General features: G+C 42.1%; 1 protein-coding gene across 1 annotated transcript in view; it reads right to left on the minus strand.

The window, feature by feature from the left end:
* Positions 1 to 1472: 1472 nt before the first annotated feature.
* Positions 1473 to 27773, minus strand: part of RTEL1 (regulator of telomere elongation helicase 1) — a 44652-nt gene continuing 18351 nt past the window's right edge. The window contains exons 19-36 of the mRNA XM_058036073.1: positions 26642 to 26682; positions 25809 to 25894; positions 24954 to 25031; positions 24184 to 24261; positions 22855 to 22998; positions 22016 to 22131; positions 20398 to 20521; positions 19064 to 19217; positions 17366 to 17520; positions 15318 to 15413; positions 14029 to 14236; positions 12712 to 12849; positions 11911 to 12027; positions 9979 to 10221; positions 8414 to 8575; positions 7384 to 7569; positions 6789 to 6892; positions 1473 to 2441 (exon numbers count right to left, since the gene is read on the minus strand). Coding sequence (XP_057892056.1) covers positions 2367 to 2441; positions 6789 to 6892; positions 7384 to 7569; positions 8414 to 8575; positions 9979 to 10221; positions 11911 to 12027; positions 12712 to 12849; positions 14029 to 14236; positions 15318 to 15413; positions 17366 to 17520; positions 19064 to 19217; positions 20398 to 20521; positions 22016 to 22131; positions 22855 to 22998; positions 24184 to 24261; positions 24954 to 25031; positions 25809 to 25894; positions 26642 to 26682 — 2305 coding nt within the window. The 3' untranslated portion in view covers positions 1473 to 2366. The remainder of the gene's footprint in view (positions 2442 to 6788; positions 6893 to 7383; positions 7570 to 8413; positions 8576 to 9978; positions 10222 to 11910; positions 12028 to 12711; positions 12850 to 14028; positions 14237 to 15317; positions 15414 to 17365; positions 17521 to 19063; positions 19218 to 20397; positions 20522 to 22015; positions 22132 to 22854; positions 22999 to 24183; positions 24262 to 24953; positions 25032 to 25808; positions 25895 to 26641; positions 26683 to 27773) is intronic.

The following is a 27773-nucleotide window of genomic DNA, read 5'->3' on the forward strand; positions in this document are numbered from 1 at the left end:
CATCAGCAATGCAATCCCTCTGCTGAAGGGTAAGAGATGAAGAAATGGAGTTCCCTGGTCAAAGGAATGGAAGGTCCTGGGCGACAGGGGAGAAAAACCCTCAGCAAGTTTTTCCCTCTGTGTAAGAAAGACAAGGAGCTGCTGGAGAGGATCCAGCAGGGGCCACAGAGATGATGAAGGGGCTGGAGCATCTCTGATGAGGAGACACAGCTGGGCCTGGTTAGCCTGGAGAAGGCTCAGAGGGGATCTCATCAATGCACATAAATATCTCCAAGGGGTGCCAGACTCTTTTTATAGTGCCCAGCAACAAGGAGCAACAGCCATAAACTAAAACTCAAGGATTTTCACCTCAACATGGAGAAGAGCTTTCCATGGAGGTGGCAGAGCACTGGAACAGCTGCTCAGGGAGGGCGTGTGGAGTCTCCTTCCCTGGATATTCCAAACCCACCTGGATGCATCCCCTTGTCCCCTGCTCCAGGGGGGCTGGACTGGGTGATCCCCAGAGGTCCCTCCCAACCCCAACCATTCTGTGACTCTCTTGAAGGCTCTGAGATGTTCTCAGCATTGCTCCTCTGTCTCAGAACAGAGCATCCCCAGGCTGGACCAGTCTTCAGACCAAAACAACTCCAGGAAAAGGCACAGCTTTAAAACTACTTTAGCTGACAGGGGGGAAAAGCAGCATCATCATATTTGTCCCTGCCAACCCCTATCCAAGTGTGGGGGGTGATTCAGCCCCACAACACCTCTCAAGCATTTCCTTCTCTCTTGCCGGGTCTGGCAGCATTTTGGCAGCTCGGGGCAGACAATTCCCAGCGGCGGTGCCACCGCCCCGAGCACGCTCAGGGCTGGGCTGTGGTTTCCCTCCAGCGGCACAGGCGGGCAGCTGCAGCTCCCTGGGACAGACCTGCAGGCACCGAGCTACCCCCAAAAAATGACATTTTACTGCTCGCTGCCCCCAGCTTCACTCCAAATATTCTTCTGTTCATTTCTACATCACACCTGTATTTATATAACACTTTTCTGTCATTTCCCCCACTTACATTTGAAACATCCAGGACTTTATCTGATTTATTTATTCCTGTTTTGCTGCACTGAATAGATACATGGCTAGAAGGTAATATTCATCCACAAAGCTAAACAAGACAGAATATGATAGCCCACAGCTACCTCAATTCCTGCCAAAGCCTTTGTTAATTGTCAATGAAGTACAAAAGTTTCCATTTCACTGCCAGCAACTCTGAGATTTGAAGAAACACTGGGTTTGAATTATATAACCAGGAGAAATTGGAAACTTTGTTAAAATGCAGCTCACATTTCAATTTTATTAAGAATAACATTTTATTAACATAAAATTTTCCAAATTCCATTGATGTTAAAAGTATCTACAGAGTACAACCTTTCCACTTGCTCCTACCAGGGCCATTAAGACTCAAAGCCAATGTTTTTACAGCTGGTGTTTTTTTGTCTTTTTTTAATTCCTGTTTTTTTAATCCAAACAAATCAAATTTAGACAAAATAGTTTTATTTTACAGTCTAATTGACAGCAGCTACAGAAGATTTAAAATTGATACAGTTATACCACTTATATCCACTACTCACAGAGAGTGGAAATATTAAAGATTTGTTTTTAACCCATCTAACCTGATTAATTTAAAAGTTTTAAAACACTGAGATCCTTCTACTTGGAAAGCAAATCAGGTAACACAGGCACATGGAAATACCAGCACTGAGTGAAGAATAAAGCCTCCTTAGAAGCATATTCCAAAAAATCCCACCATGGATGATGGAATCAGGTTAGGATGTTGGGATGCACAACAGGTGAGAAGGAGTTTCTGCTCACCATCCACCAGTGGAATTTGTCTGTGAAAAATGATCCTTTCAGTGTCTTCTGCTACTGGAGGCAATGGCTGCTGCCAAAGCCAAGGAGTGAATGTGAATCACCTCTTCCAGGAACACCAGTGGGGTAGGAGTGGGTGGCCTGGCACCCCCAGCCAGCTCAGTTCCACTGTAGGAGCATTCCTGGGGTATTTCCATGATCTGGTGTTACCTGAAGGAGCCATAAAATGACAGCAGCCTCCAGGATATAAAATTTCAGCCTAAGAGCGGCCACAGGAGAATTCAGGGAATAAAATAGGTAAAAAATTAACTTTCTTAGCTCTAACAGAGGACAATGTTCTGCTTTGTCTCCTGCAGTGAGACCTTTCAGAACTGACCACCTTTGCTGGCTAATGCTCAGCTCATAATGCAGAGCCAAGGATCACAGGGATTTAAAGGAGCCTCCATCCTGCTCCTGCTCAGCAAGAGCCAGAGCACAGCCACTGCCTTCTGCTGGCACCAAGGGCCTCCTGCCCCTGCTGGGGCTGCCATCAGGACCAGAAGAACACTTGGGTCAATCGCTGCCTCTTCACATCACTGCGGCACTTGGGGCACTTCTTCACCACCTGCAGAAACCAACAGACAAAACACACAGGGAATGGATTTATTGTGGAGGAAATGCCACAGATGGAGGGACTTTTCATGTGGGCAAATAGTGACAGGATAAGGGGCAATGGTTTTAAACTGAAACAGGGAAGCATTAGATTAAATTTTAGGAAGAAATTCTGTACTCGGAGGGTGCTGAGAGGCCCTGGCACAGCTTTCCCACAGAATGTGAGGCTGCCCCAGCCCTGGAAGTGTTCAGGGCCAGGCTGGATGGGGCTTGGGGCAGCCTGGTCTAAGGAAGGTGTCCCTGCCCATGGCAGATCAGCTTTAATGTCCCTTCCAACCCAAACCACTCTGATATTAAATATCTCTAGCACATTTTGGCCAATATGAACTACAAGCCACAGCAGCCATTTGTCAGTCCCTGAGCTGGCATCTGCTGTTTGCAACCTCCCTGTTACCACAGAGTGAATTATTTCCTTGGTAGTAATAAAAAGGAGAGGAGGCTTTGTGGCACCATGCAAAGTGGCACCAGAATTTACAGCACTTGCCCCAGCTATGACACATCTGGGGGACTGAAATACAGGAACGAGGAAATGTGGGGCTGCAAGAGCTCTTGTGAAGTAGAGCTGCACCTGCGGGTAAAATCCTGTCAACTGCCTGAGTTCCCTGAATTCCTGCTTCCTCTTTGCACAGATGAGAAGGAAATGTCTCCCTGACATACCTGGACATGGATGACACACATGGACATTGCCAAGAGTTTTGTAGGGGAACCAAGTACATTTATTTCTTCATAGCACCCCACACCTTCCTCATTAGCAGCATGAGACATGAAGACACATGAGGTATCATTTCTTCACTCAGGTTTCAGTTTGCTTCTTCACTAATCATCAATTTTAAAGTAATTTGACTTGCAGATGAATCCAAACTGCTCTTCTCATAGCTTGCAAATTGCTGGTAAAACTGAACTGGTCTCTTTATTTCAAAAGGGAGATAGCAAATTGGTTTTCTTTTAAAACAATTTTTTTGGGAGAAGATTGCCAGCTCAGGAGGCCTAAAAAGATGGGCAGCTACATCAGTGGCACTGCACAGCCTTCCCTGAAGTGTGGAAATTCCTCATTAGAACCACAGAGTGGTTTGGGCTGGAAGGGACATTAAAGCTCATCCAGTTCCAAACCCCTGCCATGGGCAGGGACACTTTCCACTCAATCAGGTTGGATGCCAAGCCCTGTCCAGCCTGGCCTTGGACACTTGCAGGGATCCAGGGGCAGCCACAGCTTCTCTGGGTACCCTGTGCCAGGGCCTCACAGGGAAGAATTTCTTGCCAATATCCCATCTAACCTCTGGTAGTGGGGAGCCATTGCAAGAAAAGGAGCAGACTGCAGAGCAGGCTCAGGCAGTGAGATTTTGGTTCGGGTGACATTAACTGAAATATCAAAAATTGAAGGGCAGAGGAAAGGTCATTTTATCTCCCAACAGCCAGTGCTTTACCAAAGGCAATTTTAAGTGTAACATTTAATTGTGAAACCTTTGATTATTTCCCTGTATTATAGATAGTCCAAATGAAAATAACTCAGTCTTCTTGGAAGACCCACATGAATAAATGCATTTAAACACCTGGAAGCAGCAACAGAGCCTCTGGAAGGGAAAACCACACAAGCATATCCTGGTCCAGTCTCTGCAAGGCTTCCCCTAACACACTGAATCACCCAACACGCTCCAGCACTAATCCCCCTAATCCCTCTCTAGCTGCAGGGAATTCCATCTGCTCTGGAAAAGCACCTCCAAAAGCTTCTAAAAGCTTCCAAAATTGTTCAGCACCTCTCCCCACCAGTGTTTTGCTAAAATAACAGATTGGACAAGATGTCAATTTGCAAACCCCGTGCTGTGAATGATGCTCTGAGTCACTTCCTCGGTGGGACAATATGCACCAAAGGGCTTTTGAGCTGAAAAAACAGTGAGTAAGTTATTAGGAAAGAAAAACAGTTCTAAATGCAGCCCTGTCAGAGTGACAAAGCCCAGTCCCATCTGATGAGAGCTCAGAGCTGGGACAAGGTTGCTCATTTCCTGCTGGTAAGGGTACCCCTGTCCCAAACACATGGATGGGGTTGACTGTCCAGCCTCACCGGGCATGAGTGGGGATGGGGATGGATGTGGTGGGACATGGCTCCTCTGGGATTGCTTTCAGAGAAACACAGGATCAGCTTCCTGTTTGCAATCCTGTGTTTGCCTCTCAGCTGCATGACCAGCACAGCTCTGCCCCATCACTGGAGAGGAATCTCTGCATCAGCACAAGTCACATCCTAAACTACAAGGGGGGAAGGGAGGTTTGGACAACAGCAGGAATTTCCCCATGGAAAGGGAAGTAAAGCACTGGAACAGGCTGCCCAGGGAAGTGCTGGAATCACCATCCCTGGAGTGTTCAAAACCCATGTGGCTATGGCACCTCAGGATGTGGTCTAAGGTGAACACGCTGGTGGTGCTGGGTTGATGGTCTTTAAGGTCTCTTCCAACATAAATGATTCTATGACTGTATTTGATTTTTCATTAACCAAACAACACCTGAATCACATCATGAGCCACTTAACACTCCTGTACACTGAGAACATTAATCACTACAGGTGTGTCAGTAAGTAAGATTAATCAGGTAAGTGGCAGATATCAAAATTATTAATTATAAGATTATTCAGTAAGTAGCAAATATGGAAATCATTATTAGCAAATGACCCATGACTCATTTCCTCAAACATGGAAATGGGATGCATGGGATATCTAAATAGAAGAGAAAGAACACTCCAGTTGGAAGGAACCTACAGTGCTCCTACAGTCCAAGTGCCTGACCTCTTTAAGGGCTGTACAGAAGTTATGGCACTGTAATGTTAAAGGGCATTGGAGCCTCTCTAGGAAGCCTCTTCCAGTGCTTGACCAACCTCTTGGAATAGAAATGTCTCCTGATATCCAGTCTGAACCTCACCAATAAAAGCTTTGGACAGCTCCCATGAATCCTGACATTAAATCCCAAGGAGAAGAGCTCAGCACCTCCCTGTGTCCCCTCCTCAGGAGGGGCTTTGGACAAGGACCTGGGGTGACAGGACAAGGGGGAGAAGCCTTAAAAGAGAGCAGGGTTAGAGGGGATATTGGGAAGAAACTCTTTCCTGTGAGGGTGGTGAGGTGCTGGCACAGGGTGCCCAGAGAAGCTGTGGCTGCCCCATCCCTGGAAGTGTCCAAGGCCAGGCTGGAGGGGGCTTTGACCAGCCTGGGACAGTGGCAGGGTCCCTGCTCATTGCAGGGGGTTGGAATGAGATGAGATTTAACGTCCCTTCCAATCCTGATTTGTGCTTATTCCATACTCCTCTTGGACCAACTCTGTCTTGGCTGCTATATTTTATTTGGATGTCAGTCCAATGTTTTCTATGCTCACCTCACAATTCAATGTCTTCCCAAGAAAAATATCTTTCCCTGGAACTTGGAATAACAGATGATTTTGTACTTGCTTATAGATTGACAAGCTGAAGAAGTTTCTTTTCCTTCTGTACTGTTTTTGGATATTCCTGAGCTCCACTGATCAGCAGCTTTCTCATCACATATGAATGTTTTTAGAAACCCCTAAACTCTTGCATTATTCTGGTTTTGAAAGTCTTTTAACATCTGGCTGCTGAATTAAATTCTGGTAAGATGCTCCCAAACCCAGGCACCCTGGGACCAGCTACATCTTACCTAAAGAATTTCAATTTACTCAGCTGGGAAAACCAAGAGACTGGAGGTATTTGAGCAGGAATTCAGAATCACAGATTCACAGACTTGTTTGGCTGGGAAAAACCCAAAAGGTCACAGAGTCCAATGGTTGGCCCAGCACTGCTAAGTTTACCTCTTAACTATGCCACCAAGTACCACATCTACACATCACAAATCCGTCCAAGAATGGTGACTCAACCACTTTCCTGGGCAGCCTGTTCCTTGTTTGCCTCATTCTCATAACAGAGCTTTACAATAGGATTTTGATGGGGAAAATATTGAAACTGAGAAAAAAAAAATAAAATAAACATTAAAATATAAAAAAAAAAAAATGAAGTGTTTTTAAAGTTGACTCCACAACTTGTTGCCTTTGTAGTTTTAGACCAGAAAACATGTGGAGGCAGCTCGGAAAGATGTCAAAGTGTAAAACCCCAGCTTAGGGCAGAGATTTGCCTCCAATCATATTGCAAACCATGGGAAACAATGGATCAAGTGGTAAATCTTCCATTGGCATTTGACTGTTCTTCCTGGAAACAGAAGAATTCTGATTCCAGGCTTGTTCACATCATTCTCCTGAAAAGCACGAAATTCCCCGGCAGTTTTGGGAAAACCAAACCAATAAACAGGAGAACCTTTAAGAACTGCTTCCAGCACGTTTTGCAGCAAGTGAAGTCACAAAATGGGCATTTAAAAGGCACATCATCCTCGGATTTGCAGTTAGAGCAGTGGAATCTTCCTGGAACAGAGGGGAGGGTGAGGAGAGAGAAAGAGAGGGAGGAAATGACTAAATTCCTGTAATCACCTGAGAAATTCTCATGTATCCACACTTCCAGTGCAGTCCAGAAAACAATGACCATGAGTGCAATGAACTAGCTCAACAGTGCCCTGCCACATTATTTCTTTCAAGTGACCTCACAGTCTCTTGATGCTTCAGATCCCAGTAGGAACTCGGGTTACATCCTTCCTTTACAAGGAAGTTGTCAAGAAAAAATCCCTAAAGTTCTCAGGAAACTACTAAAGCATTGTGATGAAGACAATGAAGAACTTTGAGAGCACATGCAAGGTACAGAAAGTAAAGATTCTCCTCAGCAAACCACACCAATCACACTGCACCTGAGCAAATACAGGCAGGAACCAGTGGTTTCATACACCATCAGTCTCATTTCTGTAATTTATCTTTATTCCCAGGAATCAGAAAATTACATCCCAACTCCCTCCTGTACCTACCACACTCTGGTTCCATCTCTAGGGGAAAGATGGGCACAACTCCAGAGTCTGTGGGTGCTCTCACAGTATTGGTTTCTTTGGACACTTTAGTCTTTGGCAACTCAAGTTCACTTTTCTGGCTGAAGCAGAAGGAGGAAATCTTACTCTGAATTTTTTCTGGTGCCCCACTCTTAGGAGGGGCTGCATCTGGGGAGAAAAAGAGAAAACCAGTGTATGAACCTGTATCATGGAAAACAAAGTCAGCAGTAAATTCACTCTGTTGTCATTGTATAAGAAGAAAAACAAATTTAAAGAACTAGTTTTTATGCCATAGTGCTTGGCAACAGATGTTTTTGATGGATACTAACCCATGCAATATTACTGAAAGAGACTCTTTATATTGAAATAGTTCTATGGCACTTCTTCCTACAGAATGGGCCTTGATCCACTCCTGCTCCCATCCCACTTAAATGTAAAAATTCTGCCTTCACCCTTAACACACTTCACAGTTTAAACATGGCAGAACTACAACTAGTTTCTTTCTTATTCCCTTGCACTTCCCCATCTCATGTTATCTTTTATCTTATTCCTGTTTGAGTGTGGTTTTCTTAACCCAGTGCAGAGATAACCAATGACTGATTCTCCTTGACAGATCTCAGGCAGGGAGGCCCTAGCTCAGGAGAGGAACTTTTCACAGGGGTGGGGAGTGATAGGACAAGGGCAAATGGCCTTAAACTAAAGGAGAGCAGGTTTAGATTAGAGATTAGGGGGAAATTCCTCCTTGTGAGGGTGGTGAGGCCCTGGCACAGGGTGCCCACAGAAGCTGTGGCTGCTCCATTCCTGGAAGTGTTCATGACCAGGTTGGACAAGGCTCAGAGCAACCTGGTCTATGGAAGGTGTCCCTGCCCAAGGCAGGGGGTGGAACTGAATGAGGTTTAAGGTCTTTTCCAACTCAATTCAGCCTGTGATTCCATGACTGTGAGGCTGTTGAGCCTTACCCATCATAATAATAAGTAAGATTCTAAACTTGTTACAACTGCTCATTCCCTACCTTGTATGTGGCTGATTCCTTTTGTGCAGCTCTCCGGTTTCCCTTCACTTTGCTCCAACTGTTGCAATTGCTTGTCTCCATCACCACAGACCATTCCAGTCAAACCCTTGCACAGCTCTCTGAACTGCTCCTTGTGGTGAGGACGCACGAACATGTAAAACCCTGGCCAAAAGAAAATACAGACAAGTGCATAGGAAAATCAGTGCCTGACCATGGAATGACTCCTTGCTTTGGAGGGGAGAAATTCTTTGGAAGCTGAATAACATCAGTCAGATTCCTCGGAGTATATTCAGCTTGGTGAAACACTTGATGCTTTTGTGATTTTTATAATTACGGGGCTTTCCTTGCCAGAAGGCAGATGAGTATTTAGTATTGAAAATAATCCCAATTTGTCTTGAAATTCTTCCACTCTGTACAGCTCAGAATAAACACCCACCCCAGCACTTCACCTGAGAAGTGATCTAAGAACACAATATCCAGAGAGACGCTCAGGAAGAAAATTTCTCGTTACTGTTTGGTTGACAAGGATTCACAACACATGTACAGAAATTCTGAAAAACCCCGATTATGACTTACTGCCAAAGACAATTCTATCACAAGGTCTTCTGAGGTCAAAACATTTGTTCAATAGAGATAGTGACTCTGAAAGAGTGCTCAGGGGGAGGTTATGACTCACACAGATAATTTTCTTCCACTCTCCACTTTGCCAAGACTAATCTTATTTAACAGTTACCTAACACACCAGGATAAGAGTATTCTCTCACAACTTGCAGACTATGGTACCTATTCAAGGCCAGTGGAATATTTATTATTATCTGCTAAAGATAACAAACCAAATTTCATCAGCATTTCCCAGCATACACTGAATGCATAATTTCCAGCAGAAGAGTCACCTCAGACACTTGGGAGAAGGTGGAACTGAGGTGTCACATCACACAACATATCACCATTGAGGCAGTCAGGATCGGCATACAATGCCTCTTCTTCTTCCAAACAATTAGGTCCAATTTCAAATTTTAAAAACCTGTAGCTCCCTAAACTCTTCCATCACTAAACCCATGAAAGGAAAATAAAACAAAACAAACCACTTCTGACAAAATAAATTATATCACAGCTCCAGAAATATTTTCAACTGAAGCTCTGTAGAATAGTAAATCAAAAGCCTAACTGCTTATCCTGGAACCTGAAAGTGATCTAAGAACTTAGCACCAGTACAGCAATCACTGGTCATGGGAATAAAATCAGGTCAGTTCAATAGTCAGCATTGTCCTTTCTAAAGAGCAATTGTAGTAATTGAGGAGACAAAACAGGTGAGATGAAGGTTAGGACTGGAATTACTGAGGTGTTGTGTAAAGTTTTTAATGGACAATTTCTACCTGAGCAGACAGAGATAACATTTCATAACCTTGATATGTTCTGCTCTCTGAATGGCACTCGCTGAACCCACTGCTCCAGCTGTTCTGCTGATCTGGGTAGTTAAACCAAAAGGTGAGACCTCACATGAGACCACAGCACCCACATTTTCCTTTCAAATAAATAAGAGTGATTTTTAAAAAACCCCTTACTTTGTAGGAGGTGAAAGTCCTGTGGCCTCTCGGTGGTGAGGGCTGCTACCACCGACACCATGGCATCGTAATTATCCGTCTTCTTGTAAGCCAGCAGAGCCTCATAGAACTGGCTGTAGCTGCTTTTGTCCAAAGCCCTCTGCACATCACTGAGATAGGCAGTCCTGAGGGCCTGGTGATGCTCTCTCCTGGAGCCTGGAGCCTTTTCAGCCTCTTTCCTTGGAGCTGCACTGGCATTCTGCCCTGGGGGACAAAGAACGCGTGAGAAGGCTTGAGGAACAGACAGGTCTCTCTATCACATCCACTTCTCACATTTGGAGGGAACTCCTGAACTATTTCAAAGTGGTGAAGCCAACCCCACCTGCCCAGCATGGCCACACCTGCTCCTGGAAATGGCAGCAGAGCAAAATTATTCTGGGGATCACTTTTAGCATCTTCTGGAGCTCCTTGATCATTTTAAATGGAGAAATGTGTCAGAAGGTCACTAGGGAATGAGGGTAAACAGGTGGGTAAACCAACTCTGCTGGCCTGAAATAGGTAATTTTAAAGTTCAGATTTCTCACTCCTCAATAATAAAGGCAGACAAGGGGTGGGGTGTGTGTTTCCTAACAGGAAAACTATGTCCAGAAATACTATCTGACCTGAAACAACACTCAAGAGAGCACAAGAGCCAGGCAGGAGGTCTGCAAAAGATAGCAGCAGCTTGGAACATTCTGCTAAATGCCAAGTGAACTTTATCTACAGTATAATTCTCTGATTTCTGGTATGTTTTAGAGAAAAAAGTTCTGGTTTGCATATCATAGGCATGCAAATATGGATAAAGGATATGATAAGAAATTTATTTAAATTAACCTGCCATATATTTTGGTATCTGGATCTTTAAAAGTCCTTTATTGGATAATAAAGATAATTAGGTTTCAAAACACAGGCTTCATTCAATTTGGTGGAAGTGAAAAAATTGAGTGTGCATTTTATAAGCAGTATTTATTGCATATCCCAGAGGTTTCTTATATTTCCAGAGAAGCATTCTCTTCTTAAGGAGGCATAGAAATAACATATCCATTTACTCCTATTATTTTCTCAATTACTTTTTGTGGAAACAAGTTTCTGTGAAACCATTCTAATGATTTCAGTACAAGATAATTACTAAAGATTCTGCTTTATTCAAATATCCTCAAAATAGAAAAGAAAATGGAAAAACAAATAAAAAGAAACAGTATAGCTTCACACATTAGAAGTATTTAAAGCCTTCCAGGAAACTGGCTTGTTTTTTTAAAGAAAGGATTAGCATTTGACTATTCTTTGTCCTCTACAGAAAGACTTCTAAACTGTCCAATGATCCTACTCATTTCCTTGTGAGAAACACAAAAAATTCCCAGCTGTTCTCAGGAAAACCCATAATTAAATAAATGAGCCCACGAGCTTGAAGGTAAATACTGGACAGAGTGAGATTAGAGGGATGCACACAGAGATTACACTTAGTACTCTCTGTTTCTGCAGAAAAAGCCAGGCTGTCCACAGAGGGAGTGTACACATTACACCAAGAACAAAATGAAACAGTTTCTACATACCTGAATTCACACTGACGTAATCTTAACTCACACTCCTTACCCGGCTCCCTTTCATGGACCCTGGACAAACAGGAAGCCCAGCAGACCTGTGCTCAACCCCCACTTTTCCCAGCTCAGCCTCTAGTACAAGTGTCTGGCTTCAGCTGGTTTCTTTCACATGCAGCTTAATTTAATTTATTGACTTTTGTGTTTTGTTTTGCACAATCCTTGCTGAAAATTCTGAATTATCATCCCTCCCATCTACGGAGGGGGAGCCACTGTGCTAGGCAAGCATAAAGAACATTGATTTGCCCCAGGAGAACTTCCAGTCAGTGATGAAACAAAACACAATAGACTGGATTTTATTAAACATGGAGGGTACCTGCACTATTCAGTCCTGTTGTCAAGTGGGATCCTCCTTGGTTCAGGTGGAGCCCAGGGTTCAGCTGAGCACACGAGGCCTTGGAGAATGTACTTTTCTGCTGGCTCTGTTTTTCTTCTGTTAAACGAAACCAGTCCATTAACAGTGAATTTAGGGAAGAATGAACATGGAATAGTGCATTTCAATGCATTCCATCCTGTGCTGAAAACATCTGAACAACCCACAGAAGCTGTGGCTGCCCCATGCCTGGAATTGTCCAAGGCCAGGCTGGATGGGGCTTGGAGCAGCCTGGGAGAGTGGAAGGTGTCCCTGCCCATGGCAGGGGTGGAACTGGATGAGTTTTAAAGTCCCTTTCAACCCAAACCAGGCTGGGATTCCAGAAAGATTTATTGCTCTGATGATGAGCTAACGCCCCATTTTTTCAGAATTTTACTGCTCCAGGATTTCATAGATTTGACAAGTTCTGTGAGGACACAATCACCCTCTATTCACAATTCTGCTAGCACTATGTGGGCAGCAAAGAAGTCACACAGCAGGTTGTTTAATTCCTCAGAGTAAATGATTTTAGCAGATCAGTAATATCCCCTTTTGAAACAAAATTACATCATTATCAACTGCAGTAACCAACGCTCAGGCATCTGCACAGCTCAAGGGAAGGCAAGAGGATCATGGAGAGCAGAGACTTAGCTCAGTATTGATTAAATTGAACTTCCTTGCATTTCCACATCTCACATCCTGCTCTATGGCTGGGTGAACAAGGATATTTCTCCTTCAAATGCTAGAACTGAACCAAGCTCTCACCCATTCTCTTGGCCAGGATCTCCCTCTCCTCCCGTGGGAGGCTGTGCTCAGGTTTGTAGCCACAGCCCAATCCAGTCAGATTGCAGCACGCTTCATCAAACTGCTTTTTATGCTGGGGTCGAACAAACTGGTAAAAATCTTGCATCAGAGAGAGGGAAAAGGGGGGAAAAAGAAAGGAAAAAAAAAATCAATCCACAACAGGCAATAGATGTTACCGAAAGCTACAAGAGCGGAACTTCAAGGTTAGATAAAAAGGTACAACTAAATAAATTAAAATATAAATGCTTTCATCTAATATTTATACAATAAACACACAAATTACACAAACGTCAGCTATCATGCAAACATTGAGCAATATATTATCACTAAAATGAGGTAAAACCTCATTTTTTCAAGGTAGATATAAAGTAACTCGCCTCTCAGTGAAACAGCCCTTGAGGTGCCTCAGAAACCATGAGATCCAAGTAACTGCTAGGCTGATACTTTAAATAACTGATGAACTGCTAACTTTACATCCCATGGTACTTACCACAAAATGCTGGCCAGCCAGAACCCTAAACATTAAAGCAACTTTAGGTTTCAGGTGCCTGACAGTTTCCAAAACTAGATTTAGACCTTGATTTGATGATCAAATATTTTCTTATTTATGTAGATCATAGCAAACTGGGAAACCAAGTGACTGAGCTTCCCATTCTTTAACCTTAGAATTTCCCTGAAACTATAAATAAATGCATAACGATGCATTTATTATTTCAGTTCATGGAAAAGTCACAGAAAAATCTATGCTTTTGTTCACAAGCTGAGAGGGAAAGGAAAAATTACACAGAAAATAGAAGAAATCTTGGTGGGAATTCAGTTCCTACCAGTACAATTGTTAAAAGGCAATAAAAAAACCTGCCAATGCAGTAAGTACCCACATTTGTCCAGATCCTTTGTTTTATACTCACAATTATCTAACAGAAAATTTCTCTATATTCTATTTACTGCTTTAGCACCGAACTCTTATGAATGCATCTCTCCAACTCACACAATCACAGTCTTGATCTCCAAACTACCAGGAATAAGTCACTGTACTTTTAGACAAGGCTTAAAATAACACAAACTTCCACGGAATATGATTTCTTCAAATCATATGAGCTAACACATGATGATCAGACTGATGAAAATCTTCTGTTTTATCTGGGAATATAAAGTGATGAATCATCTTAATTGAGTTGTACTTCACATCTAAAACATTTCTGAAGTACTCAAGCCTGTTTAAAAGATAAAAGTCACGTCTACAAATACACCAGGGATGCACAAACACTCCGAAAGTACCTCGCAGCAAGACGTGCTTCTTTTCATCCTCTACAAAGAGGGAGCTCATCTGGGACAGCATGGCATGGAAGTCATCTGTCTTCTTGTACTGCTGCAGAGCCTTGGAGAAGAGCTCATAGTTCTGCTGGCTCAGGGTGTCCTTCACTGTGGCGATGTAAAACGTGGCCCGCGCCTTCTTGGGCTCCGCCGGCTCCGCTCTGCGCTCCTGCTGCAAGGCAGGGAACGCCCCTCATTAGTCAAAAGCAGCACATGAGGGGTTAATTTCAGGTGGAGCAATTTAGTTTACAATGCCAACAGCACACAGGATAACGAAAGGAATTATAGAACAGCTGTGGTTGGAAAAGTCCTCTGAAGTCATCCAGTCCAATGGCCCAGCGAGCAGCACCACTGCATTAAACCATGGCAGTCACCCCCATAATTCATCTTGCCCAGTGCCAAAACAGATAACTTCAAGAAAAATTCCTAGAGAAAGCAGCCAAGTATTATTGCACAATTCTATTCTTAGGAGAAGGGTTAACAAAATTACATCTATTCCAAAGCTCGAGGCGGAGCTGACTCAACATGACATCAGATAGCAACAAACTCCAAACACAACCTTTTGCATGAACCTGTTCTCTTCCTTCTATCTTCTCTTGCATATTATCGACTTTGGGATCAATTTCGTTTGCCAGGTGCTTGGCAGACTGTCAGACAGGGAATATCCAGTCAGGACAGCACCTTGGACAACTACTGGCACTCACATCACCCAGGGAATTCTCCTGAATTTATTGTGACTTAAGCAATTAGCTGCATAATGAGTTAACTGGGTTTGGAGACAGGTCAAAACATTAATGCACAGCTGCAGAGCTAACACACAACTATGATCCACCTCATGGGGGTAATATGTGATCCCTTACCCCAAACTGGTCAGTTCAACCATTTGAGGCTCTACCAGAGCAGCTGGACTTGCTCATCATTGTAGGTCCCTGCCAACTGAACTATTCCATTTTAATCAAAAAGAGTGAAACCATCCACACCACCCTGGTCAAATTGTTCACAACACAGTCAGTGTCAGAAAACAATTCTTTTCACCTACTACCCTATATGGACCTGTGCTTGATTTGGTCTGGGATGTCTGGATTTGGGAAAGAGCACAACAAATAGCTTTCAGATGTGCAGAGATAAATATTTACATTTTGGAGAAAAAACACTTGTTCTAGCATCACGTATCTGTCTGCCTGGAAATTTCCAATTCAAATTAAAGCAATCTATAAATCAAAGGGATGGCACAGACACAGGGAAACACATACTGTATTGCTGACTAGCTTTATTTTCTTCCTTCCTCCTTTCTGCTCATCTGTTAATCTCTTCTCATACTGAAGGGAAAGCGTGGACAGACGATGTGCCTGTGAAGATGAAAAGAAAGTAAGTAAGGTACAAAAAAATACTTTTCAGAGTTGTTGCCCATTTAATTTAGGTATTTCCAGCAGTAAAACCTGGTAACCCAGTTTGTGATACCATTCAAGGAAGTGGAACAAGTCAACCTAAATTATTTTAACAGAGCACGTACCTGTTTCTAGAGGGTAGAAATTTACTGGACAACTCACTGAGACCAAACTAGAAGAAATTAAAGACAAAGTTGGTCTTGAGGGTGCAAATTCCTGGCTAAGTAAAGCTGGACTCACAGCAGACTGTTACAGGACAGCCTGAGAGTGTACACAGACTGTGTGTAACCAGTGTTCACACTCCCCTTCACTTTCCTGCCTGGAATTCTCTTTACATAAGGGATTGGAATATAAGCAGCAAGTCAAATATTTATGATATACACAGTAAATCAGAAAAATTATCAAAACCATCTTTTTAGTCCCGTGCTGTGTAAAGGCAGCACATTGAAAAGCATGATTCAGCAGAAAAAAGGCTTCCTAGACATGAGCTGTAACTCACAAAGAAATCTGATTACGGGGAACTGTTATTACTTAAATGGATTGAGAAATTATTATTTGTATTGTGAATTTTTGAGACGGCAAAGCAAATTCTTTCAGAATGAGAGCAGCTAAACTTTCATTATTTAGGGATCAAGAGTGCAGTGTAACTTTGATTAAAGGAAAAATGATAACACAGGCACTAGGCTGAATGGTGAAGACAGGAAATGACACCAAGCCCATCCTCAGTCCAAATCCAATGCTCAGTGCTGGAGTCAGAGTGAAAGCTGGCTGCCTGAGAGCCACTGCCTGTCTCAGAACTACACTCACCAGACTGCTGGGATCAGGTCATCAATTTGGAAGCAGCACAGGGTGACCCCAGAGCTCTCCACAAGCCTCAGACAAGCAGCAATGCCAAATACACAAATAGGCCAAATACACAAATAGGAAGTGGACCTGAGCAACCATCAAGCTATTTGGTTTATCAGCTTGCCTAACTCCAGGAAATGCTGAGCTCTGCCAAAAGCACTGCAGCTGTGCTAAGAATATTCTGTATCTGAGTTACCAAAGTCCCTGGAAATGTGCCAGGCTTTCCAAAGAATAGGTTTTGGTGTCAATGTCATGGCCACCCAATGGGTGACAGAGCCCACTTCCCGCTTGGCTGCACACAAGTTAAATATTTGCTGCCCTTTGTACATTCCCTCTGATCTGTACGTGTCTCCATTCATGTCCTTGGGCCTACTCAGATATCCCCCAGACACTCCTACATTTACACATTTTACCTCAGGCATTCTTTCCCTGAGGAAAGTATACTTAAGAATGCTGCAATAGGCATTGCTAAATGGGTCTGCAAGCCAACAGTAAAATACTCCAGCCAAATAAAGGCAGTCACCTCTCCGACTACTGCAAACAGGGATTTTGGGAAAGTAAGAACACATCTTAATCACTGATGTATCAAAAAAACCAATCCAAGAGGAAAGAAAATTAACAGTACAGAAGCAGCTTTGTTGATCTTGTGATAGAGGATTTTTGATTCAGATAAAATATTCCACAAGTCAGCAACATTCTTTCTCTGGGGAAAATCCCTTTTTGAATTCAATATCTAGTCTCATACGAAGTGTTGACACAGAGTCTACCCAGGACAAATTGTGTATTTACAAATCCCTTCTCTGAGAGCTCCTTGCTCCGCAGAAAGTCTGGTTAACTTCCAGGAATCTCTGGTCAGCAGCCTTGGAGCACAGAACAAGCACATACCTGTCAATCATCTGCTTGAAAGTGGCAAGGAAACCCTTTGATTAATTATGAGAACTTGCAGCTACTGGTGCTGATTACAGTGAGCTTTTCTCGATAGAGGATTGAGCTGGTTCTCTGGATGCCAAAACCACTTTGCTTTAGAGCCTGCAATTTTTACTTATAAGGAAGTATTTTGCCATTACCTTTTCCTCTCCTTGCAAATCAGTTTCCTCCTCTGCATCTTCACTGCTCTTCTCACTGCGCTCCAAGGCATCCAAGAGCCCAACACATTTTCTTCGGGGTGAGACAAACTCTTGCTCATATTCCACACACAGGCTGGGTGCTCCATCTCCATTTACTGCCATCACAGCACAACACAGGAGACAAATTCACACTCCACATGCTCTCCTGCATTTTCTTTAAGTTAGTGATAGCTCTCCATCTTACAAAGCAACCCATAAATATGTGTTGATGAATTAAATAATCTTCCACCTCTTGCAAAATTGCATTATATAATTTAGTAAGAAGACTGCTTTTATACATCACTTCCAAAATTGCTCAAGCATTTGTTACCACAATCTGGCAGACTGCTCTCAAACTTTTCCTCAAGTCACTTAACCCAAAAATGGTGTAGGATCAATGGGAAAAAGTCTTACTGCAGCAGCTGTGGTCAATTATTTTAGATTTATGGATTTTTCCCAAAACTGAGTTCCAGAGTTTTTAAGAGATTTTGGTACAAAACATGATTTATTACTTTTAAACAGAGCAAGTTTTTTAAAGCTGACAATTCTTATATATCAATACCCATAAGACAGTTACCAAAGTTCCAAATTACATATTCTCACTAATCAGAATCCAGGTTTCAAACATAAGAATTTTGTCAAATTAGTCTCAGCTTGCTATTTCTGTAAGGCATTACCTACAAAATGTATTTCCACTACTTTGTGGAATTACTCCAGCAGTCAGTTACTGAGGAAAGCCACTATCTTGATAAGAATGGGAGTATATTATGATCAGTATGACTACAGGGGAGTTTGACGTTACAGCTGATGCAATGCAACTGAAAATCTCTATTAAACAGGAAATGCAGCTTCCTCCCTTCACCTCCAGTCCCACATTCCAGCCCATCCTTTGAGATGGATCTGGCAGTCAAGTGTATGAAAGGTAAATAAACTGTTTCAGCACAGCTCAGCTGCTCACTCTGCAACTGCACAAAAGATGGACTCAAATCAATAAAGGAGCAAAAAGTGCACAGTTGGAAACTGAGAGGGGAAAAAAGTGGTGGTCAAAGTAATCCCTTTTAACAATAACCAGCAATCACACTGGCTGTTACCAGGCTTTAAAGGCAATGTGAACTTGCCCTCACTCATAACTGATTAGGAACCACAGCTTTAAACAAACTTCATCGTTCTATTCCAAACCAGCAAGTAGTCTAGAGTGCTGAAAAAACATCTGACATGAGAAATGCTTTATTCTTTAGCATTCTACCCACAAAATTTTAAAGATTGTTTTGTTCCCATGCTCTTTTTGTTTTCTTAGATTACTGAGTAAGAGTAATCTATACAACAGGATGGAATGAGGACATAGGGAAGCCAGTTCTAGGCAGAAAGAGACTTCCAGGTCTTATTTTCCAAACTATCTGTGATACTGCACCAAAACCTCCCCATCTATGGGACAGTTTTGCCAGCCCCATCTGCCTTTTTTCTCTGCAATTTCCTCTGCAATTGCAACTATTTTCCTCCATTTTCTAATGGTTAACTGTGTCCCTTCTGACCAGACTTTTACATCAGTCTTTGAGCTCTCCTTGCTTTCTCTCCCATTTCAGTTTCTAGTCTCTTGATCCTCCTTGTCATGGTTCAGCTTAAAACAAAAAGGTGCATCTGTGAGGACCCAAACATTACCTTTCCTTTTCCTCTTCAAACTTGGAACGTGGTCATCCAGATTTTTAGCTTTTTGCAGGGAGAGGACCTGCTCAGATGAAGTAGATGGTGCTGCATTGCTTTCACTTAGGGAACCAGCATGTCCAGGAGGGCACTGAGGCAGGGGTGGGGGCATCTGCAAGCAGTTTACAAAGTGTTACAATAGGCAAAGACCACTTTTCCACTTCATCTGTGACCAAAAATCTCAGCAACAATCCAAAGACATCTCCTTTTCCCCACATAATCTTTGGTAGCAAGACTGTTACACACTCTGGGTTTATGGGCTTTTGAAAAAAAGGATCAAACACCTCCCAAGTGACACAGCTGAAGTGCAGTAAGTGCACTCTAAGTGACCAGGTACCAGAAAAAGGATCAGGACCTGCTAAAGAAAATCAGTTCCTAATGCTATGCCTGCAAAAACAGCCCCTTCTGACAAAGCACATCGGGCTGTGGTTTTGATTTACCATGAAACTGTCACTCATAATCAGAAAAGATCATCAAGTCATGCAGCATCATTCATATGTAACTAATCAGCCTGAACAACTATTTTAGCCTTGTAGTTGGCTAAAGCATCTTCCAGGAAGCTGTTCAAGTCTGCAAATGAAATTTTTAAGTGCTTATTTTAATCTTAACCTCTGTTTTGGAAACAAAGAGTTTCCCATTCTGGCTTCCAGCCTGTTTCTTGCTATGACTTTCTCCAGTGAATTAGGAAGCCTTTTTACAATATCACTTATTAAATCAAGGAATTACTACAGACAACATCAGTTTCCTAATGCTAATAGAGAAGCTGTTTTAGTAAAGATGACCCAGTGTTGAACTGCAATAACAACTGATGGTTTTTATTACTCTTTATTACTAGTCAGCTTCAATTTAAATTTTGGGGTATGATCCTTCCACACACATAACCTCTCCCTGAGACAGAAAGCCTCTGGATGCCAATATCAGTTTCAGGATTTGCATACCAGCCAATAAATACATGTTTGTTTAGCAGGAGCTGGAAGAGGAAGTTATTTTTGTGATGTAACCTAATGAGTTGCCCAGCATAAGAACAACATCCTGTCCCAGATCACTCATGGAGAAACATGAGGCATACCTCCTTCCAGTAAATCTTCCAGTGTTTAGAAATGACAAGTGACCCCGTGCTGGGCAGGCTTGTGAGGAGCAGAGAGCTGGACTCAGTGATCCTTAAGCATCCCTTCCAATTTGAGATCACCTGTGATTCTCTCACATCTCCCACTTAGCTTAGCATTCCCAGTTTCCAACACTATTCAGGAAGGTGGTTGTCCATTTTGTGGGGTTTTTTAAAAGACACTTACAGTTTCTTGAGCAACACGGAAGAAGAGGGAGACACTTCTGACCGCGTGCCCAAAGTTGTCATAAACATTCACGTAGGGTCGGACCCACGAGGGCAGTTTGCCCCTGACATCACAAGTTGTGAACCTGGGCAGGATGGGAAAACCTGAGTATCATTTGCCAGGTTGGGCTAAATTAATTAAAAGAACCCTAGATCACTATCTGTCTTAGGTTGCAATGCAAGATGAGGCTGGGGGTGTGTATTCTATTGCCGTCTGTTAGAACCAGGTGGGGCAGTTTTCTGTTAAAGGAAAGTGGAGCAGTTTTCTTTATCTCTTCCACCCATCCTCCCTCCAGGGAGATATCTTTTGTTAATGGGCCATTGAGTATCACTTCATGACTGATAAAATTCCATCATCCCATTGGGAGATGCTCCGCCCAGGGGGAGGAGCCAAGCATTCCTACCTGGATATAATCTGAGATTTGGAACACCACAGCAGCCTTTTCCCACTGGATTCCCAGAGGAAGACCAGGCCCATCTGCACCACCACTGGACCTTCAGATGAAAACTCTACCCTTCTACAATGGTGAGTGCTCCACCAGAACCATATCTGTCACTGCAGGAGGGCTGCAGCCACCATTTAATGGGACTGCTGCCACCACCCTGACCCACAGGGTGCCAGGTTGTATTCTGACTCTGTTAGTGTTGTTTTGTATTACTGCATTTTTATTTTCCTAATAAAGAACTGTTTTTTCTACTCCCATATCTTTGCCTGAGAGCCCCTTAATTTCAAAATTATAATACTTTGGAGAGAGGGGATTTACATTTTCCATTTCAAGGAAGGCTCCTGTCTTCCTTAGCAGACACATGTCTGTTCAAACCAAGACACTATCCAAAAGGACAAGAGAGGAGCACCAACACAAATAAAGACATAACAGTGCAGTAAATATAATGGGGTGATGCCTTCACTCAGGAGAAAGGGCTTTGCTGATTCCATGTACTATCAATCAAACTCCTGTTGCCTATAATATACATATTATACTAATTAGCATTACAAAAATGCATATTAATGCACTATAATGTTAATATAGGATATGACTATAAACAGTATTGTTTCAGTAACAATCTGTCCCCATTTCCATTCTTGTTCTCTCAAAACACTGCAGTGTTGATGACTGCCATCTCAAATGAAAGATGGAGAAAATGCAAGATCATAAGTTATTGTCACATAATTTCCCATGGCATTACAAACATGAATTCCAAAAATTGGTTTATTTTCCATTAAAACCATTGATCTCCTTCTGCAGCTCCAAGACTACATGGACGGGGAGCAGAAGATAACAATCCAGCTAGTTTTATGAAGTAGTGCAATATTTATATAAATTAATTTTATTATTATGAACAGTAGCCTTTTCCAAACAGCAACATCAGCACATTTATACTCAAAATACCAGCACCTATGTTGGGATATAAGCTGTTGATGTTATTGATGCCCCAAACCTGGAAATGCTCAAGGCCAGGTAGGACAGGGCTTGGGGTGGTGGAAGGTGTCTCTGCCCTTGGCAGGGGGTTAGAATGAGATGAGTTTTAAGGTTCCTTCCAACCCCAAATATTCTGGGATTTGGTGAGCCAGGGCTTACCTGTGGTCACACAGGAAGATGGCCCCGTAGTCCTGGCGGTGCCTGATGACCCGGCCAATGGCCTGGTTGACAGCCCGGGACGCTTGCTGACTGTACCACTCACGCCCAGACAGATACTGCAAGAGGTAGGAGGAAGAAATAACATTGTTCACCATGTTAAATGTATTCTCTGTGCTGTACAGCCATTATATTTTACCTAAAGAAATAAAAAGTGAAGCACAGATCTTGGATAATACTGACAAGTCTCAAAGAGCTGAGGAAAACTAAAGACGGACTCAAAAGTCAACACCTGATTTCCAGAGCACAGAAAATTCAAGTAGCAATGTCCAGCTGGAGAGGCTGTTTCCTGTATGGTGCACTCAGAGCCCTGGCAGTACAACAGACTCTTCATATTCTTTAAGACTGTTTGTCACATCATTCATTCTTGTGCCTGAAGCAATAGAGCACCAAACCCAAACACCCTGACACACACCGCCACACTTCCAAAACAATCATTCCCAAAACAGCCAGTGCAGGCCATTCTTCCTGCCCACCCACTCTCTGGATGAAAAACATCCCTCAGAACGAGAGATGAATAACACACATACAAAGATTTTGTAAACTTTAATTACAACCTTTATTAGGGCCTATATTTAAGACTATTCCAGAACATGGAACCTTCAACACTGTTTAAAAAAGGTGGCTGGATTTGTGACAAATTCCCAAGCTGTTTGAATTTCTGATATTCATGGTCCCACGAGACTGAGAGGAAAACAAAACCCAGAACCCACTGGGACAAGAGAGAGAACCAATGACAAGAACATGCAAACAGCCAGGAGTGAAAAGCTGCCCAGTCTTACCTGTCCACCTGCACCACTTTTCCTCATCTCATCCAGGAATTGCATCTTTAAAACGACTCTGGGCTCCATACGAGGGGGAAATGGAAGCCCAGTAATGATGACTCCTCGTCCATTTATGTCTGCAAAGTCCAAGCCTTCACTGGCCTGCAGGGACAGAGTTTTCCATCCTCAGTGGAGTTTGCAGTGACATTTCAGAGCAATTCAGCAGTTGTTGGCCCTTTTTCTCCATTCAATTAACTCCCTGGTCTAGTGTAGTTAATCAATAGTGTCAATGAATAATCTCAACTAGATTTTTTTTTCTTTTATTACCAGGAGTTTAAACTTGGCTTTTTCCTCTGCCAAAGCACAGCTCAGCAAACCCTGTTCACAGCTGTTCTGTTCCTAGATAAGATCAGCTGTATTGAGAACATGTCAACACCTTTGTTTAAACCTTTCACACCCTGAGTTGTTGACAAGACATAACAACACAGCAAATCTTCTCTGACAGTAAAAATTAACAGAATCACTTCAAAGCAATAACAGAAAGCCATCAGGTTCACCAGACCATAGTGCCATGCCCAGCAGCTGTGCTGTTGACATTCCATCAAGTATCTGTCACTCATGTGTCCTATACATGCTCACTGTGCTGGCAAATCACTTTGTGAAATGAATAAACTTGAACAGATTGAAAAAAAAAATCAAGGAAAAAAAAAGCTGTTTTGTTTTTCAGCTGAATCAATTATCCAAATCTCATCAACAATACTTGAGAGAGCCACATCTTTTCTTCACTTCAACAGCCTCTTTGGAGACTGGGACCAAAGCTGCAAAAGAAGTTGTAACTTCTTCTGGTATACAGTAAACAGCAGCAAAAAGGCTCAAAGAGTAATTTCACCAGTATTTCCACTGATAAACATAAGTCAATTTACCACCACTGGAAGATGCAAAGGAAAGGCCATCAAATGCATCCACAGAACAGGAAGTTAATAAAGCAAGTGTTTTAAGACTAAGCATTATGTTTGGTTTGCAGCAGTGTTGTTTTAACTTGTTTCATTACAGTTCTCCAGAACGGCTGCTCTTATCTAATGGGTTATGTTTTCAGTGAGCAGCCAACATGAAATGCAAGTATGATGCTCATCCACTTCAGAGAAATCAAAATGTGTCCCTCCAATAAAAACAAGAGTGAATCACACAGAAATGTGACCTAATTTTGAAAAGCTTCAGAGCACTTGTTTTTTCCCCGCATATAATTACAGTCAAATAACAAGAAATGTATTTAAATCCAAAAAGGAGGTTTTTTCCTATCAATTATATAATATGACCTCAGACAAAACAAATTCTCAGTTACATTACCTTGCCACGACACACTGCCAAAAAAGCAGCTCCATTTGACTTAGGACAGGCGACTTTATCATAGTAGGCATCAATAACCTAAAATATAAACAAGTTTAAGAGGAAGAATGGTATCATCCTGTACTAAGATCTTTGTACATTAAGATCTAAACTGTGATTAATTTGGCTTAGTATAACTGTCTTTACTTTTAAATAATTGCAAGTGTGAGAAGCCATTTTCTCAGTAAAATCCTCGCATCACTGTGATATCCAGAACACGTCTGGGTAAGCACAAAAAAATTCAGGTACTTCTGATAAGATGGACCATCCTGTGTTTCTGCAGATTGTTAAGTAAAATAGACACAACAGGAAAGCAATTATAAATATTAATTATTCCAAGAAGCAAACAGAATGGCTATAAATAAATAGGATGACACTGTACAATTGTTAAACACCCAAAGCAGGATAAGCTGGGAGGGAAAGTCCTGCAGAACATTCACAAATGCTGTCTACTGAAGTGACAGCTTTCTACCAGCTCGATTACTCAGCATTTGTGTGTGTTGGCTGCTCTACGTCACCAGATTTAAATGAAGACTGAACCCTACATGGCCAGACAAGAGAGGAAAGGAAGGATGCACAGGAAAACTACACTTCAAAGTAGCAGTCAGAGTTTTACTTTCACTCTAGGCCAAAACCTGGGGTGTTTCATACCCAAACACACTTTAGAAAAGGTCATTAAACATAAAAACAATTTCTGAAAATGATAGAAGCATGTAATGGAAATAATCGACCTCTGAAAAGCTTCCTTTGTTCCTGGGTTCCACAAACATCGGCTTCACTTCTTCTATTCTTTTGGCAAAATCATGCTCCTGTTGGAAAGAGAAGGAGCAGGTCAGAAATGCCAAGTGAGCTCACGGCACAAGAACAGAAACACTTCTTCACCACAGCCTGCTCCTCTCCTGCCAAACACAGGGAGAGATGGGAGCAGAAACGTGCAACCCCCTGAGAGCACTAGCAGTGATTCCTTGCAGTTGGTGCACCTCAGGCATCAGGCAGATGGGAGAGTTGCAGCACTCACCTCCCAGTCCCACACCACAGCATGAAACATCTTTACCTGCCTTTTCAAGCAGCATTTAAACCAGAACTGTTCTGGCAAATCTCACCAGGGACATTCAACTCATGAGCACAGAAGTACCAGAAGTTACAGCTGCAATGGTTGCAAATTAAAAATAAAGAAGAAATGCTCATATTGGTCTTTTTTCCTCCTTTTTTCAGAGGTTTAATAAAGAAAGGTCTAGTGAACTAAATAAAATGTGATATCAGATGGAATAATATATTAAGATTCTTTTGGGTTTGGTTTCTACAGCACTGCACTTCAGTATATTGTGATCAAAATAAAAAAAGCCTTACCTGAGATTTTACCTTCCAGATTTTATAATTTACTTACTAACAAAAAAATTTTCATAGAATCCCAGAATATTTTGGGTTGAAAGGGACCTTAATAATAATTTAGTTACAACTCCCTTCCATGAGCAACAACCACTTCCAATAGAAGGCTTTTAATTTAACATAGTTAAATAGAATAACTACAAGCTGCCTGATGCAAGTAACCAAACCACCTAACAAAGGCAGAGCAATGAACATACTCTCCAATATTCCAGGCTCTTATCCATGACAGGGTAGGATGGGAAGAACACCAAGAGCCCATGTGGCACAACTCGCACAAGGTTGCCTGCAGGGAGAGAAGACAAGTGTGCAGCTGAGGGCATTTTCATCCTGGGATGGAGAACATGGACTGCAGAGGAAAAACAACAGTGTGGCCTCCTTCCCAAATATTTTCTACTTTCTTGACATGAATGACTGTGTATTAGAAGTTGTTCAATTTCTTAAAATAATTTGATAGTCTTGTCAAGGTGTAAGTTTGAAGCCAAACTAGCTTTCATTTCTCCTCCACATCCTTCAAGCATTTCTAGATTTAACTGATTCTTTTCAATCATGTTAGCCAAGCTACACAGATGATCTTCTTTTATTCTGTCCTTATGTGTTATGACTTTGTAATTCTATTATAAAAGATTACCAAAACAATAAATGCTGTCTTCAGGCAGGCTTGACATAGTCTAAAGTATTATAAAAAATTGCACTGATTTCCTGTGATTCTCAATTGCTTTGCTGCATCATCTCTGGGTATTGATTTCCTAGTTTGAACCACTTTTTGACTGTGTTTAGGAACCACACTTTTGATCCAAACACAAACTCCTGACAGAAGTCCAGACTTGGAAATATGAAACCAGAGACTCAATTTAATGTGCTATTGCAGCAGCCAGTTGCCTTGAGCAAGTAGAAACATGGAAAACCTGATAGCAGCAAGCTATGCACTGCAATCCTTTACCTTTCTCTTACTGCATCTTTAGCATTGCCCTTTCTAAATTTCCAAATATCCTGAGCATGAACCCATCTCTGAAATCCACACTTCACTTACCAATTGTTTTCCCCAGAGAAGATAAATAATCCTCTGAAAACCTACAAAAAAGAAAAATCAAATAACACCATTGCATTTCATTTTCTATGTTTTTCATCCACACTGGCTTCCTTTGACATTCATCTAAAATAACATTTCCAGACTCCCAGTTGCTCTCCCTTCTGTGGCAAGCACCAACACCAAGGGCAAGAATTAACAATACCTTGACTACATTTTATTAATACTATGAAATATTCTTATTGATAGCTCTGAAGATGATCTAAGCTTCAATATTTCAAAATGTTCAGGTAGAAATGGCAGCCATGTGAGTAGCAACACATGTGAGAGTTTTGCCAGGAAGTCTGCCAAGCCTGACTAACATTAAAACTAGGTGTTGCTGCAATTAGTTTGGTTACTATGGTTATTACTCAATAAATCACTTTGTCTTTGGCTGAAGAAGTCCTGCTCTCCAGTGAGCAGGACTATTTATGTTCTTCCACACCTGACTGAAAACTCCCCTATTCTCTCATGCCTTTATGCTCCTTTTTTTAGTGCCTTGTAGTTTTGTGTACTGTTTTCCCAGAAAATTTATATATGCAGGGAAAAAACCTAACATATATATTTTATAGGACATACAAAAACCAGTATCAGCACAGACATGTTGTCAAAACAGAGAGAACACAGTGAATCCCTTTCCTTCAAAAAATCCCCATGTTCTAAAAGCCCTAGAGGGGTGGAATCCCCAACCCTCTTTCTTTAAAATACAGTATCTTCAACAGAAATACACTGAAATAGCACACTAAAGCTTCTGAAAATAAGAAATGCAGTCTGAGGGTTTTCCAGATTATGACTTCTCTGTAAAAATCCATTACAATTGCTGAATCCCTTTCCAGTTCTGTGGAACATTTGGCCTTTGCTGGCAGCAGAAGCACTGCCAACTCTGAACAACAGATAGAAAGAGACAAAGTGATGGAAGACCAGACAAGCAAGAAAAATGATGATGAAAAGCTTGACAAATATTTGGACATGTTTTCCTTAAGAAGGCAACCCAGAGGTGAAAGAGAGGCTGGGCATGGTGACAAGCTTTAAATATAAAAATAGTTATTGCAAAGGCCAGTCATGTTTCAAGTCAATTAAGCCTTCAGCAAAAAAA

The sequence above is a fragment of the Melospiza georgiana genome, chromosome 17, assembly GCF_028018845.1.
Source record: "Melospiza georgiana isolate bMelGeo1 chromosome 17, bMelGeo1.pri, whole genome shotgun sequence".
In the NCBI taxonomy this organism is placed as follows: Eukaryota; Metazoa; Chordata; class Aves; order Passeriformes; family Passerellidae; genus Melospiza; species Melospiza georgiana.